This window comes from Podarcis filfolensis, assembly GCF_964270895.1.
Source record: "Podarcis filfolensis genome assembly, chromosome: 7".
Taxonomy (NCBI): Eukaryota; Metazoa; Chordata; class Lepidosauria; order Squamata; family Lacertidae; genus Podarcis; species Podarcis filfolensis.
The window spans coordinates 34,620,864-34,635,525 of record NC_139603.1 but is presented as its reverse complement, the minus strand read 5'-3'; the positions used below and the strand labels follow the sequence as shown (position 1 = coordinate 34,635,525).

At 40.1% G+C, this 14,662-nt stretch overlaps 1 protein-coding gene across 3 annotated transcripts in view; it reads right to left on the bottom strand.

The window, feature by feature from the left end:
- Nucleotides 1-14,662, bottom strand: part of CARMIL1 (capping protein regulator and myosin 1 linker 1) — a 124,410-nt gene that overhangs the window by 20,446 nt on the left and 89,302 nt on the right. For all 3 annotated transcript variants that reach the window (XR_014550575.1, XM_083623696.1, XM_083623697.1), the window contains exons 28-29: nucleotides 12,918-13,005; nucleotides 11,828-11,977 (exon numbers count right to left, since the gene is read on the bottom strand). Coding sequence is in view for 2 of the 3 variants with exons in the window: in XM_083623696.1 (XP_083479822.1) it covers nucleotides 11,828-11,977; nucleotides 12,918-13,005 (238 nt within the window). In the remaining variant the exon portion in view is untranslated. The remainder of the gene's footprint in view (nucleotides 1-11,827; nucleotides 11,978-12,917; nucleotides 13,006-14,662) is intronic.

Below are 14,662 nucleotides of genomic sequence, written 5' to 3'. Positions count from 1 at the left end.
GTATTATTATTGAACAATGGAAGCATTATCCTAAGCGTTATTTTTAGTCAAGCTACCTTTGAATGGTGTTTTCTATTTTTAGGCATTATACCGACAAAGAAAGAAAGAGAAAGAAGACACACACACGCATACACACACACACACACACACACACACACAGAGAGAGAGAGAGAGAGAGAGAGAGAGAGAACAGATAAATTCCTTACTATAAATTGTGCATAGTGTCATTCTTGTAAATTTATCAAATTTTGGTGATAACCTTATACATCACTTTGGGGATTGACTTATTGTAGTTTTAAAATGCTACAATAAAATAAACCTAATGATTTATACTCAAAGCTGACCCTTGCCACAATATTCACAACTTTTCTTTCTATCTTTTATGAGTTATAACAAAATATAACAATATATGAAATACTCATTGTATTAGGCAGCCTCAGCACAAAGGGTTTCAACTGTAACTGGTTAGTAGTTCACTGTGTACACCTTTGCTTAAAACCTGCACTTTTGGAATCACTGTACTTGAAAACAATACATTATTTACTTTAAAAATAAGAGTAGAGTTCACAGTGATAAATCAAAGCCTGAATGTAAAGACCAAGAAGAAATTAATGAAATGATGGATGTACAAATATACTTGTTACTCATTCTAGAACCCACTGAACTCTGAATGGGAGTTTCCACTTTGATATGACAATCTAGCCTCCAGTTTGGTTGATCTACCTGTTCACACCAGCTGAAAAGAGAAATGAAGCCCTAGGAGATTATCTTGCTCAGGTTTTTCTTGCAGGACCAGATGGGTGAATCTCAAGTCTAGCTAGAGCCTTTTTAGCTGTCAGTGCCATTAGAAGGGATAATGAACGGAAATTCCAAATGGCTGAATAAATAAATAAATGCTACTACTGCCAAACGATGAAAGTATTGATAGGTAGCATTATGCATTATTTGTTTTAATCAAATGTAAGTCACAGTGGAGAAAGCCAGCACAGAAAAAAATTGTTGAACAAACTTCACTTCACTTCACTTCATACAAAGTTTATCTGGCCAGTTCACACCTAAGCATGAACATCTGAGGGTGTGTGTACTCACAATAGGAACTGTGGTTGCTTTGTTCCTCCCCTGGTCCTCCTGTTGTGGTGTGACCTAGTTTGGCTTAGTGCTAGGACTGAGTCTGCGCTTAAGTTTGTTCTTGGCCTACCTACACCCCCTCCCCCCCAACCCCCCCAAATACAACTAAAGCACAGACAAAAAAAGGCAAAACACCCTAAACAAACAAAAGCCAAAGGAAAGAATTCAACTCCCTCAAGTAAAAAAACAAAGAAAGAGCAAACACAATAAAAATAGGGAGGGGCAGGGGGAGGACCACAAGTAGGGTATCAAAGGGCATCGTTGTGCCCATCGGCACCATGCTGAGAACTTCAGGTATGCACCATCAGAATAATCTCATTATAAACAACAGTAGTACTCATCAGGGAAGAGCTTCAGGTGAAACCCCTAAAATAATCTAGTTCCTACTACTGTGGCAAACACAAAAAAGCCACAGAATCAAAATAGGAAAGGATACAGATTTAGAGTGGGGGGTGGGGGTACCTCTTCTGTAAGCTTGATGAGCCTATTCCTATTATCTTGTTGTTGTCTGGGTAACCAGTTCCTGAACCAAAAAGTACAAGTGAAAAGAAACTAAATGATGCTAACCAGTTAATTAGAATCTGAGGTACTTTGGTGTGCAACAATTAGGAGGGAGAACAGGGTCTGATTAAATGCACACAGAGAGCCCTCAGTCCCCCTGCCCAAATTTTCCTCCTCGCTCCACATGAGTTTCTTTTGTACTGCCTTCCGTTCATGCAACACAACATGCTATTTTATGTTTACAGTTGTTTTCCTGATATTTCCCATGTCAACCCCATTCCCAACACACACACACACTCACTCCGTGTACCCTCCTTGAATCCTGCCTCTGATTATTCCCCCTTCTGGTCTCAGCTAGTCATCAGGATCTACAGCTTCCTGGCTCTTATTGCGCTACATTTACGACAATGTCCAATATATTGTTAAAGCCATGCAAAGTAAACAGATAATTAAACAAAAGCCTAGATTGAAGCAATTTCTTTAATGGGCACGGAGAGGAACATTCCTGCTTAGTTAACTGAGCTTTTGATAGCAGGTGGATGGTGGCTATTGGACACGCTCTGTCTGCTTTGAGTAGGATTGAAGAACGTTGTTAGATAGTTGGGCTGTAGTCAATGAAGGAAAAAGAAAAGGAGGGCTTGATAAACACACTGTTTCCTTTTGCAGGACTGAATGCTGCCTTAAATATTAGCACTATATCTGGGTGCATGTTCCCTTGTGCACAGCTTGCATATTTATAAAGAAGCAGACATTCCAAGCATGCCAAAGGTCTTCAGTACTGCCTTGTAACAATATGCCAGACAGTGTAAAAGACTTCCCCTAGAGCTTTCTACTGCTTATGGAAGTGGGGATCATGAAACAATATTATTATTCTAACTGACTAAACCTAAGAGTAGTGGCAAGGCAGAGACAGTGATTGTGTCCTACAGCCACCAGGCTGGAGCAATTAATAACTGTTACACTGGTACACTGATCAATTTATCCCAACCATACAAAGAAAGCACAGTTTATCTAACTTATTTCATTAATAATTTCTGGCACAAGATCATCTACACATTTTCTTGGTGACTTTAAATCAATAGGGCAGTTTTAGTTGGTAAAATTGAATGCAAGTAATCTTTTAAGACATGCTCAATGCTGCCATACTAAAAGCTTAGTTGAAGATTGCTGAAAACTGCAACTCTTCCATTTTCAGCAAAATGGGATGGAGCAGGGAGGAATCTTGTGTTTACCTATCTATGGCAACTATTATGTTTTGAGTGAATATGGTAATGAAGTGCATACAAGATAATCTATTTTCTACCTAATTAGCATTTTGGTACCTGCAGAAGCTCGTGTTCAAGCAATTTTTTACCTACATATGTTAAGACAGCCTTCTCCAACTTGATACCCTCCAATGTTCTGAACTACAACTCCTATTGGCCCCTGTCTTCTCTAGCCAATGTTCATGGATGTTGAGAATTGTAACCCAAAACACCTGAAGGCTGCCAGGATGGGGAAAGCTGTGTTAAGACATTCTTCTTAAAAGTTCTGCCCATACAGCTGAATTTGAGTGGCATTTTGTTCAGCAGAAAGATTGACAGATAAGCAGACGCCATTCATACAAACCTAAAGGCAACCCAATTAGTATGATTTTAAAAGATATTTTCATTATTAGTCTACTGCACATTAGACTAGTGTAATGTAGGATGCATGAGAATGCACATGTCTGCTCAGTTTTCAGGATGCAGTATGAATAGCAAATATTCCATCAAACGTAGGAATTGTAGAACATATACCGTATTTTTCGCCCTATAGGACGCACTTTTTCCCCTCCAAAAATGAAGGGGAAATCTGGGTGCGTCCTATGGGGCGAATGCAGACTTTCGCTGAAGCTTGGAGAGCGAGAGGGGTCGGTGCGCACCGACCGCTCTCGCTCTCCAGGCTTCAGGAACACATCCGCAGCCTAAGCAGCCCTGCGGGAGTTCCCGCAGGGCTGTCTAGGCTGCGGATAGCAGCCTGCCGCCCGGCGCAAAGGATGCCCTGAAGCAGAGCGCCCCGCCCGCCGGACAGACATCCGCAGCGTGTTGGAGCCCTGCGGGAGTTCCCCACAGGGCTCCCCACGCTGCGGATAGCAGCCTGCCGCCCGGTGCGAGGAGCGCCCTGAAGCAGAGCGCCCCGCACGCCGGACAGACATCGGCCAGCCCCACAAGCTCGGGGGACAGCAAGGAGGCGCAGCGCCGCCATCCCGCTGTTCCTCGACCTGGTTTTCCTTTATTTCCCCCCCAAAAAACTTTATTTCCTTTATTTCCCCCCCAAAAAACTAGGTGCGTCCTATGGGACGGTGCGTCCTATGGGACGAAAAATGTGGTATATGATTTTTACAGGTGGCAATGCATATGGGTTTACCCACACCTGCATAACCACTTTTGATAAAATATTTGCATGTGTGATCAAGAACAGAAATGGAAGTGTAGAATTGCCAGAGGGTGTGGGCATCTGAGGAAAAACTGGCAAGAAACCTAGTGTATTGATTCTTCCACTGCCCAAGGGGAAAAGTAGGGATTTCTGTTATATCCTCTTATAACTGGAAGTGGAAATTACATTTTTAACACGTATGGAGAGCTTCAATTTTGGTATTAGGGGGAAACTTTACACGCCATTGCTTAGCATAATTAGACTTGAAATGACTCCAGAAGAGGTTATACACAAACGTTTCCCTGTTTCCGCTGCCTCTGCTCTATTCCTGTTACATAAACTTGCTGAATGCATTTTCATTCAGATCAGATCCAGTCTCTTTTCCTTTTCTCCCTCTCCCCGTCAAAGGTACGAATATTGCATGCTTGAATGGCATTTGCCAAGCAGAGACAATGCAGTGCAACAGAAAATAAAATCTATGACAGGAAAACCAGTGCCACAGCTACAGTGGGGCTAGCCGGGGTTATTTTTGCCCTGGGTGAAGTCTCCAGAGGGGCACCTGTTATGTGTGGGGGTAGGGGTGTGCCAAACTGGATCTTTGAGTCTGGTGAAATAAAGCCTAATTTGCCCCTGGGAAAACCCTACCTTCTGTTCCTTTAAAGCTTTGTTTTCAATAAACTGATCTTAGCATTAATGCACAACTGATTCCAGAGGTTTTCTTAGCCATTAACTAGTGCTATGTGAACATTATGCTTGGTATTGTTCTCATGTCTTCTGAGGGATATTTCAAATTCGCCACACATTATGCTGGCTGGAACGTCTTGTAAAATCCAACTTCGCTTCCAAATTGTCACCTGTTTCTGTTAATAGCTGCACACTGACGGTATGGCATTTCCCCCAACAGATTAGTAAGGCACTAAAGAAGCAAATGGAGCAAGAAAAACGAAGTAGGTAAGAAACAGCAAAGCTTAAAACAAAAATACTTACACTTGTACAGCAGAGAGTCTCCATGCAGCCAGAAGAGAAAGATAAAAGAATATGAATGGGCAGAAGATAAAGCAAGAGCAGTTTCAAGGGAGAAGAGTAGGGAGAAGCAAGCAGTGCTGAAATTTGGCAAATAAAAAAAAATATTGAAGCAGAAATACTGAAGCAAAGATAAGCAGAAGATACAAACTTTTCACATTAAGGCAAAATGGGAACAGATTTATATCAGGTGCATATAGATGTGAAACAGGGAAGCTCTCTCTGTGCTTTCATTTATGCTTTATTACTATTCCCTGAAGAGGTGAAGATGACTAAAAGGAGAAGGGGAGCATGAAGACCTCCAGTGTAGAACCTCATGCACTTTCAAAACATTTGAGGATCTTGATTTTTAATTGAAATAATGTAAGTTCCTGGCTCAGATGACTGAAGGGCCAGTAGCTTCTTGAACCTGAAGTTATTATTATTATTCTTTATACTGCAGCACAGTTCAGTGTTACATTTCAAACATCTGGGAGAAATAGACGCTTGGTAGAAGACATCCTCTTCTGGTCTATGTCCAAATGCCATTACCAGAGTTAACATAAATGAACAAACAAACAGAGAAACCTCCCAAACCTATGTGTGTTATCCAGAAGAGAGTTCAATGGAGATTATTCCCAGGTAAATAAATACAACTATACAATGGTTTTAATCGCAGTAACAGAAAACAAACAAACAAACAAACCATGTTCCTCCTTATTTGTAAATAATGCATGTGGTATGAATACTAATGTTTTCACCAAATTACATGTATGTTGCATTTTAGTTTTAACACAAGGATATTTATTTTAAAACGGCTATCTAACAGAGCATACAAGTAGGGGTGGAGGGGAAAAGCAAGTTCCTTCAGCATTTACAGAGGAATTTTACGTAACTTCCTTAACATTCTCAGTCGCAAAAGGATTATCCTAAATAATTCCATTTTATGGAATGCTAATATAGCATCTGGTTCACTGTATGTAGTACAACATACTTCACTGTAGTTCAAAACATTTCAGAGTAAAACATTCCTCTTTTGGGAGATTGAAAAGCTTACAAGTTCGTAAAATTGAAACAGACCTTATTCTCAAACAAACAAACCCTCCAAGAACCAGCTTGAGACAGTAAAATTATATTCTCTCCATATTTGTGTCAAACACCTGCAATTTCATGGAATGCTATACACATATAATTTATCATCTGGTTCACTGTATATAGTCCCTCTTCCTATAACTAAGACAAAGTGAAATGGTTTAGGAAATATTATTTCACTTTTTTGTTTCAACACACGCCTGACATCTAGATTTGAACAGAATCATTTTTAGTCCATTTCTATCCTCTGCTGAGCAGGCAGGACACAATACACAGCTCTAAATGCTGCTGCAAGTGTTGGGAGCTAACATCATACTATTTTAAAATTTATGAATGGATTTTTATCCTGTTCTTCGTGCCATATCCCTCCCAAGGACGCTCTCAAAATTAAAACAATTTAAACAGTTAAATACATTATACCTTATCTGCCCAAATCAAAAATCAGCAGCAGTTAAAACTCTTGGCACACAAGACTTCAGCCAAAGAGAGATTGAAACAAGTATTTCTTCAGAATCCATTTAAAGGCAAATAAAGATGGGATCGTACACATCCCTGTAACCAAAGAATTCCATAGGTGTGGGGGCCACCACCCAAAAGCTCCTCTTGCTAGTATCATCCACTGGACTGGCGGAACTTTCCAATAAGCCAGAGATGTCATCTTTGAAGTCAATCTTAAGGCTGGGCAAGCTAACATAGGTATGGTTGGTGCCTTTGCTGAAGCCTTAGCGCAGGTGGAACAGTCTTAATTACATATACAGAAACTTTGTATACTTCAGAAGAGGAGAGAAGGTTGCCATTTGTCTCTTGGACCATTCTATGCCTATGGTTCTAAACTGACACAGTTTTGTTCCAGCTAGTAGCTGTAAGCAGAGGATTTCCCTTTAATTTTAGATGGAAATGGAATGTGCCATTCTTGTCTCTCCCACACTGAAATACGTGTTCCTGCTTGGGCAGGAAGAGCCATAGAAGGCTGCCCAGAAGGGAAGTGGAAGGCAAAACCTTTCCTTACTTTTATTAGACTGAACAGCTAAATACTAGTGTGTTAAACACCATGGCAGCAAGATGCATGGAAAAACATTCCTCTTCAGGTATCATTTTACTAGCTTACTTGCTGCTAGATCCAACAGTTGCTCCAATACCAGTCACAGAACATCTGAAGTCTACTACTATGAAAGTTGCTGCCACACTGTCATTAGCAATGTAATGTCTGAAGAGCCTGGTTGTTGTTTTTTGGCAGGTTTAGCTATCACACAACTAAGGGTTGCATCCAGATTGTACAATGTTCCTAGGCATACGTCCCGGCTTTAAAACTCTGTGTCTGAGCGTTGCTGAGGGGTTTTTTTAGTCCCAGAGTTTTCCCCAGGAAAACCCACGTTTTACCACTGAATCACAGCAAATGGCAACTGGGTTTTCTGCAGATAGCCATTTACTCCAATTCCGCAGTAAAACAAGAGTTTTCTGGGGAAAGTTCTGAGACAAAAAACAGCAGCAACCTGCTCGAACACGGAGCTTTTCAGACCTGTGTCTGAAAAGTGTGGAAGCAAAAGGAGGTATGGATGAGCTGCAAGAGAAGTATGACAAGCACTAAATTATGCCAGAGCACCACGCAATAGCTCAGCTTCCCATACAATAATCCACAACTGAGTCTGACCATTGTCAGTTTAAGAGTTCACCTGCAAGTCAACTCCACAGAGCGAAAACAAAAATACTTAAATATCCTGTTCAACCTTACAAGGCTACTTCAACTACAACACTAACAGCACCAAGCCTGTATCCAACAGTAAAAGACAAATTCTTAATTTATAAAGTAGCCTTCAGAGAGAATCTTCTTCCTTTCCTTAAGTCTGGACATTAATTCTGTGCCAGTGCCGTGTGAAGATTGCACAGTCATAAAGAAGATGAAAAAACGCACACTTGCCTCTTCTCTTCAGGCAGGTTATGATTTAGTGCTCAAATCGAAGTGAATGAACCATGAAATACTGAGAAAGAATAATGGAGAGTGATCTATATTTAGCACCTAAGTGTGAAGTCTCCAGGCAAATTGGAGTGGTCTGAACAGCCTAGGAAACCTGACCAAGGGCTAAACTAATCATGAAAGACATTAAAAAGAGCATGTTGAGAGCAATACTAAAAACAAAAAAAAAAAACAAAACCCAGTACATAAAACATCAGAACAAAGTGTAAGTAAGCTTGCTCAACATTAGAGCAATCAAAGAGTCTTAATCAGCATTTGAAACTCTGGTATATTAAGCAGGGGTGCTCTTACGATAGGAAGTCAAATATCCTTTAACGCATATTTGAACACACCAAGATCTGCAGTGCAAATCCCAGGAACAAATTTGATTATGGCTAGATTCATAAGATGTTTCAGAAGGTAACTCTTTCCCCTACTGATGGGATGAGGCTGGGTGCCTTTCATCACAGACTAATTTTAGATTTTCTCTCAGTCCTTTTGCTGCTATGCTCAGGGTGGGAGCATCTCCTGGAAATGACTTCAAATGTGTTTCTTGAATTCTTGGACTCAAACAGGAGCCAGATCTCTCAAGCTTGCACCGGAAGCAAAAGCTCCTTACTGGAAATACAAGCAGTACTTTGAAAATTTTAACTAGGAGATCATCTGTTTAAGCTTGAACTGTTATTTGCTTCTCAGAATAACTTCTACCCATTTGAACACTCCCACCGTCACACAGAGAAATCTTTGAAGTAAAAATACAATGCTGATATTGTTACTGCATTAACATTAAAGACACAACAACCATAGATCAGACCAAACAACACAGTTGTTCTTGTATGGCTATTATTTCAAAAACTATTGGGGCACAATCCTATGGTCCCCCAGGAAGGTGTTCCAGGGGTCATGGGTTTTTCAGATCCCCCTCTCTGATGTTGGGGAGAGAGATGTCTACCCTCGAGAGGGAGATTTGATCTCCTGGCTATGGAAAGATAATACTGAGAAGTATATGAAGGCAAATGTCCCCATCTTTCTCTTATGTGTATCGCTGAGCTTTTAAGAGGGAACAAGAACTGAAGCAGATTTGAAGCCCTTCTCTGGCAAAACCCAGTGCTAAATCATCTACTCTCATTAGCTTCCACTATAAAGATTCTAATTTGCAATATTATGCTTTTCTTTTTTCAAACTGTTTTTTAAAAAAGTTGATCCGTCAGTTAATGTAGACATACCAACCACTTTAATTGTAGTTTGTCATACAAAAGAACATAAGAGTCTGCTGGTTGGGACTCTTGATTCCACTGTCAATGAAAACCACACATTCCTGAGTAAACAGCTCATTCAGAGTTTTGCAGATGTAGCGATCACTTTGGCCCACAAGTACCTTATAACTTCTGATGGTAGCTGAGATGTATGTAAGGGGAGGAGCCATTCCTCAGAGGTACAAGCATTTGGCTTGCATGCAGATGGTCCCAATTCCAGAGGTCTTTAGCGGAAAATATTTCATGTGTCAGGGTTGATGAGGAATTCTGTCCAAGGATTTATCAATCTAATTTATATCCCACCCTGTTCCCCAAAGGACCACCGGGTGCCACACAACAAATGATAAAACAAAAAATCATTATGAAAACAAATCTGATACAGATGCAAACTGGGAAACATACTAACTTAAAATACTTGTTGAAAGAGGACAGTCTTCAGTAGGTGCTAGAAAGACAACAGAGATGGTGCCTGTCTAAATACCCAAGGGGAGGGAATTCCAAAAGGTAGGTGCCGCAACACTAAAGGACTGATTCCTACATGTGCTGAACAGACTTCCTGATAAGATGGAATGTGCAGGCAGTCCTCACCTGTACAGGCCAATGATAAATTGAGCATACAAGGAGGGAAATGATCTTGTAGGTGTCCTGATCCTGAGGTATACAGAGCTATACACACTAAAACCATCGTCTTGAGCTTGGTCCAGTAGCCAATTGGCAGCCACTGCAATTATTTCAACAGTAAAGTAATGTGTTAGTGATATCCTGTCCCTGTAAGTGGTAGAACCACTGCATTTTGCATTAGCTGCAGTTTCTAGACCAGCCTAAAGGGCAGCCTCACACAGAGAGAATTGCAACAATACAGTCTGGAGGTTACCAAAACTTGGACAATGCTGCTCCAGCTATTCAGGTCCAGACATGGCCATAACTGACTTACCAACCAAAGTTGGTAGAAGTCACTCCTAGCCAATGAGGTCAGCTGAGCCGCTGGCAACGATGATGAATCCAGGAGACCTCTAGACGATGAACATGCTATTTCAAGGGGAGCACAACCCCGTCCACAGAAGGCAATTAACCAATTATCTGGGCTCAGGAACCACCCACCCACAGCACCTCCGTCTTGTCAGAATTCAGTGTTTATTCCCCACATCCAGCCCACCACAGAGTCCAGGGCTTGAATGGCCTCTCCTGATTCAGATGTTACAGAGAAGTAGAGTTGGGCATCATCAGTGTACCTTGACCCAAATAACCTAATGACTTGAGCAATCTTTTGTCAAACAAAGCTTAATGGTCTGATAGTGTGAGTCAGTAGAAGACTGTTTTAGAAAGTATGGCCGATATTGTTCTGTAGCCAATGCATTTTTTAAAATATATTCTTAAATTTGTAATTATGGTCAACAAACCACTGCCAGCTGCCCTTATTTGATTCTGAACTCTGATACAATTGCCAAGACATCTATAGGTAGGACATTTGGAAAAATAAGAGCCATGAAATAAAGCAATGACAGGCAGTTATGCCCCTTATTTACAAAACCGCCTACAAGAGCTAGTTAGATAACATGTACCATCAATAATGCAGCATGCAGAATTCATGCTGCTTGCTGAATGAGTTATTTGATTATTTTGACCCAGTTTAGCTCTGTATAAAAGATCAGTCTCTAGTGTACATAATAAATAATCAAGAGTCTTGCAGTACCTTGAAGACTGAGATATTTATTGTGCCATAAGCTTTCATGTAGTAAAGTCCACTTCATCAAACAAAATGTTATTCTCGGTTGAAAGGCATGTATGTGCATGTGTGTGCATATGCACAAACACTGGACGGAAATGAAAAATGTGTACATCACAACTCCCTTGAGAAAGGTCACTTGAGTGTCAAGACTCAGCTGCCTTACTTGAGCTATCTACTGAGCAGAAGAAAGATTCACACACACAATTTTCAGTTTCCTTAAAGTCATGAACAAAAGTAATCCATATAAACAAAAAAGTCTGAGCCAGGGGCAAGAAGGATCCATTCTATTTGTAAGAACAGATTTCCAATACATTCATAAGATTCATAGTAAGCCTTGGAACGACAGCAGCAGCAACCAAAACCCGCCAAACATCTGCCACTAAAATGAGCATATAATAAAAAATGCAACTATAGATAAAGATAGCTCAATGGCTACCTGGGTGGAAAGTTTTGTGCTGACAGAAGCAACAGTTTGCTGCTGCAGAATGGCTTGATTTATTGAGGTAATCATTCCCTGTGTACTGCCAGTCACTTATAGAGAGGTAGCAGCATAGCACACACTAAAAGATACCATAAAAAGATAACTACAAGAAATATAAGTGAAAAGAAAAGGAAAGTGCTACCTTTCCTTTTGTCTCTCAATATGTTTCTTGGACAAATGTTTCCCACATCATCCATATTTACTAGCTCAATTTTTTCAATAACAACAAGCAGAAGTTTAAATGAACCAGAATGCCGAGATCTAGACAAGGGCAAAAGGTGTCTTACCATGCATGTATCTAGGTCTTCCAAACGTTCGATTTCAGTTAGCTCCTCAACTGTGATGATGGAACGTTTCGCAGGTTTTTCCTCTGCTAGTTCAATATCTAATGATTCCTGACTGGGAAGGGGCTTGCCTCGCCGGGTCAGATGATCAGCCTAGACGAAAGGTTGAAACAAGAGAAAGTACTCTTAGTAGAAATGAAACACTGGCCAAAAAAAAAGTTTGATGCAAATGGTGCCAAAGAGCAAGAGTCAACTCAAGAGCCCTTCACAGAGCAACTCCTCCCAGAATTGGACAGGGCCTTGTAGAAAATCTAGTTCACACCCACCTCCGTGCAGGAAATCCAGAACTAGAGCATCTCTCAGAGATGATTGTCTGGCCTCTGCTAGAAGAGCCCATTATCCCTCCAGGTAATTGGTTCCTTGCCAAACAGCTCTTAACCTCAGGATGTTTCTCCTTATGTTCAACAGAATCTACCCTCCTGCAACTAAAGCCCATTATATTTCGTCCTGCTCACTCTCTCTGCAACAGGAGAGAAGACTTTGTCCTCTTCCGTACGACATCCTTCAAGTATCTGGTTTTCCTACATTCTAGTCAAAGATGGGAACTCTTGAGCAACAATTCTCTGACTATATAACAGAGATTACAGAAGGTTGAGGATGTATGCCACACGACAAGCCTATTTTTAAATGCATATCCAGTTGAGTCTTTGTCCCCTTCGTCCTCATTCACATTGCTACCTTACTAGTATCAATTTACACAGTATTATACAGATATTTTGTCCATTATGGGTGTTAGGGACACTGTGGTCGCCATTTGTGTAACTACAACGTGTTACACAATCCTAATTGCAATTACACAATCCTAATTGTTACACAATCCTAATTGCAATTATAATTTGATTTCTTACCTGTCCTTCACCCTAACGTTGTTGGGTAGATTATAATTAAAAAATATAATATTAAAGAACAGTTTGAAACAAAACAGATGGGTATATATTTGGAAGCTACAGTGCAGGTGAGTGCAACGTAAAAGGCAAATCATGCTGAGCTGTTATATATATCTTGAAATACTCAGATCTGTGTCAGCACTCACCAGTTTATGATGGCAATGTGACAATGCATCAAGGATCTCATCTACGATTCGGTCTGAGAGAAATGAGGCCACTGTCAACTTCACTTCACTGTGTGAAAGTTGAGAATAAGAAAATGAAAGCTTAATTCACACAAGAGTTTCCGTTATTCTTTACAATACTGGCTGTATGGTTTAAAAGTTACAAAGATCTCAAAATTTCTCCAAGGAGAAATGTATGAATGTGTATGTAGGAACAGAGGACATTTAATAATAATTATGAAAATACACAAAATGCCACACACTCTTTCAGCAAATATGATGAATTATTTCTAACACAAAGAACCAGATGTATTTCTACCTTGTTCCTATCCTTCCATTTGCAAAAAATTAAATATAATTTATCCCTTCCTTCTGCGATACCAATCAGCACCATTATGTGGTTGTAAATTGCACTTATTACAGTGCAGTGTGACAACAACAGAAGTATTTGCACTACAAGGCTGGAACTTCTGGAAGTGTTATGTTGATGTTGTCTCGGGGTCCATTTCAAAGATCTGACACTCTATACAGATGGAGTGCCTTAAATAAACCACACAACAGCCAGTGTTGATACATGACATAGTTCATGCAATTGTGCCACTACAGAATGTGACATCAGTTCAAATGCATGTGTGCCATTGGTTTGTACCAAGTTGCAAAATGTGAGAACAAAGTAGGGACATATGCCCCAGAGCATCGTATGGCACTTCTGAGCCATGGATGCTTAACAGCTATGTGCAAGCCTTATAGTATTTAGGGGAGCACAGTTAGGCTGCCCTGGTTTCCTTGCAAGGTTGCTATGACATCTGCAGTGGTCCTGACCATTGTATCAATAGAATTAGATTGTAATCTTTTTTTTAAAAAAAGCTGATGAATTTGCAATTTTGTTACAACTTATCTCAGGGCTTTTGCTTTTGTATTGAACAAGAGGATATAAAACAGAGGCTAATTGGTGCAGTAAATAAACCAGGTTACATAGAGTACATGGACAATAAAACAATATTTCTTTTGCTGATTTGTACTGTGTAGAGGTTTTATAGGAAACATTTCCTTTCCAAACTGTGTTCATCATCATTTTTATTTGTGAAAAGCTGTATCTGGAGTAGAGATTCTAGGGGATTTCATTCAGTCTGCATTTAAGGTACCAGCCTGAGTTGCATTTGCCAATATACAGATTGGAATGCATTATCTTTTGGTTTTCACACTTCTCTGAAGTTTGTGATATAGCTCTCAGCTAAAAAATAAAGAAAAAAATGCCTACAAAAATAATGTGGATTTTTTTGCATGTTTTTTTTTCTTTCAATTTTCAAGACTGATGTGGACTCAGAATGAAAGGGACATATAAATGAGCATGTGTAAAATTGACACAGACCATAAATAGATGGTTCTACCCATCCCTAATCTGGAAGCCCCTGCCTCAATGGTGATAGCCAACAATTCTCAAGACATCAAACTAATGAACCATATTTAAAAATCAAATAATGAAATTAATAGTATTCTACATTAACTGTGGCACCATAGCCTGAACTTCAATTTCTATACGTGTTTTATAAGACCTTAGTTCTGTGTCAGCAAAACATTCTAATCAGAAAACAAAGTTGGACATGCAAGAAACCAGTATGTCTGTTAGGACTTTCTGGACCATGAAATGAGCCAAGAATCAAACACATGGACATCCAGGGCATAAGTGTTTGACTTAAGGGAGGTAGAAACAAACTAAGTCTAGA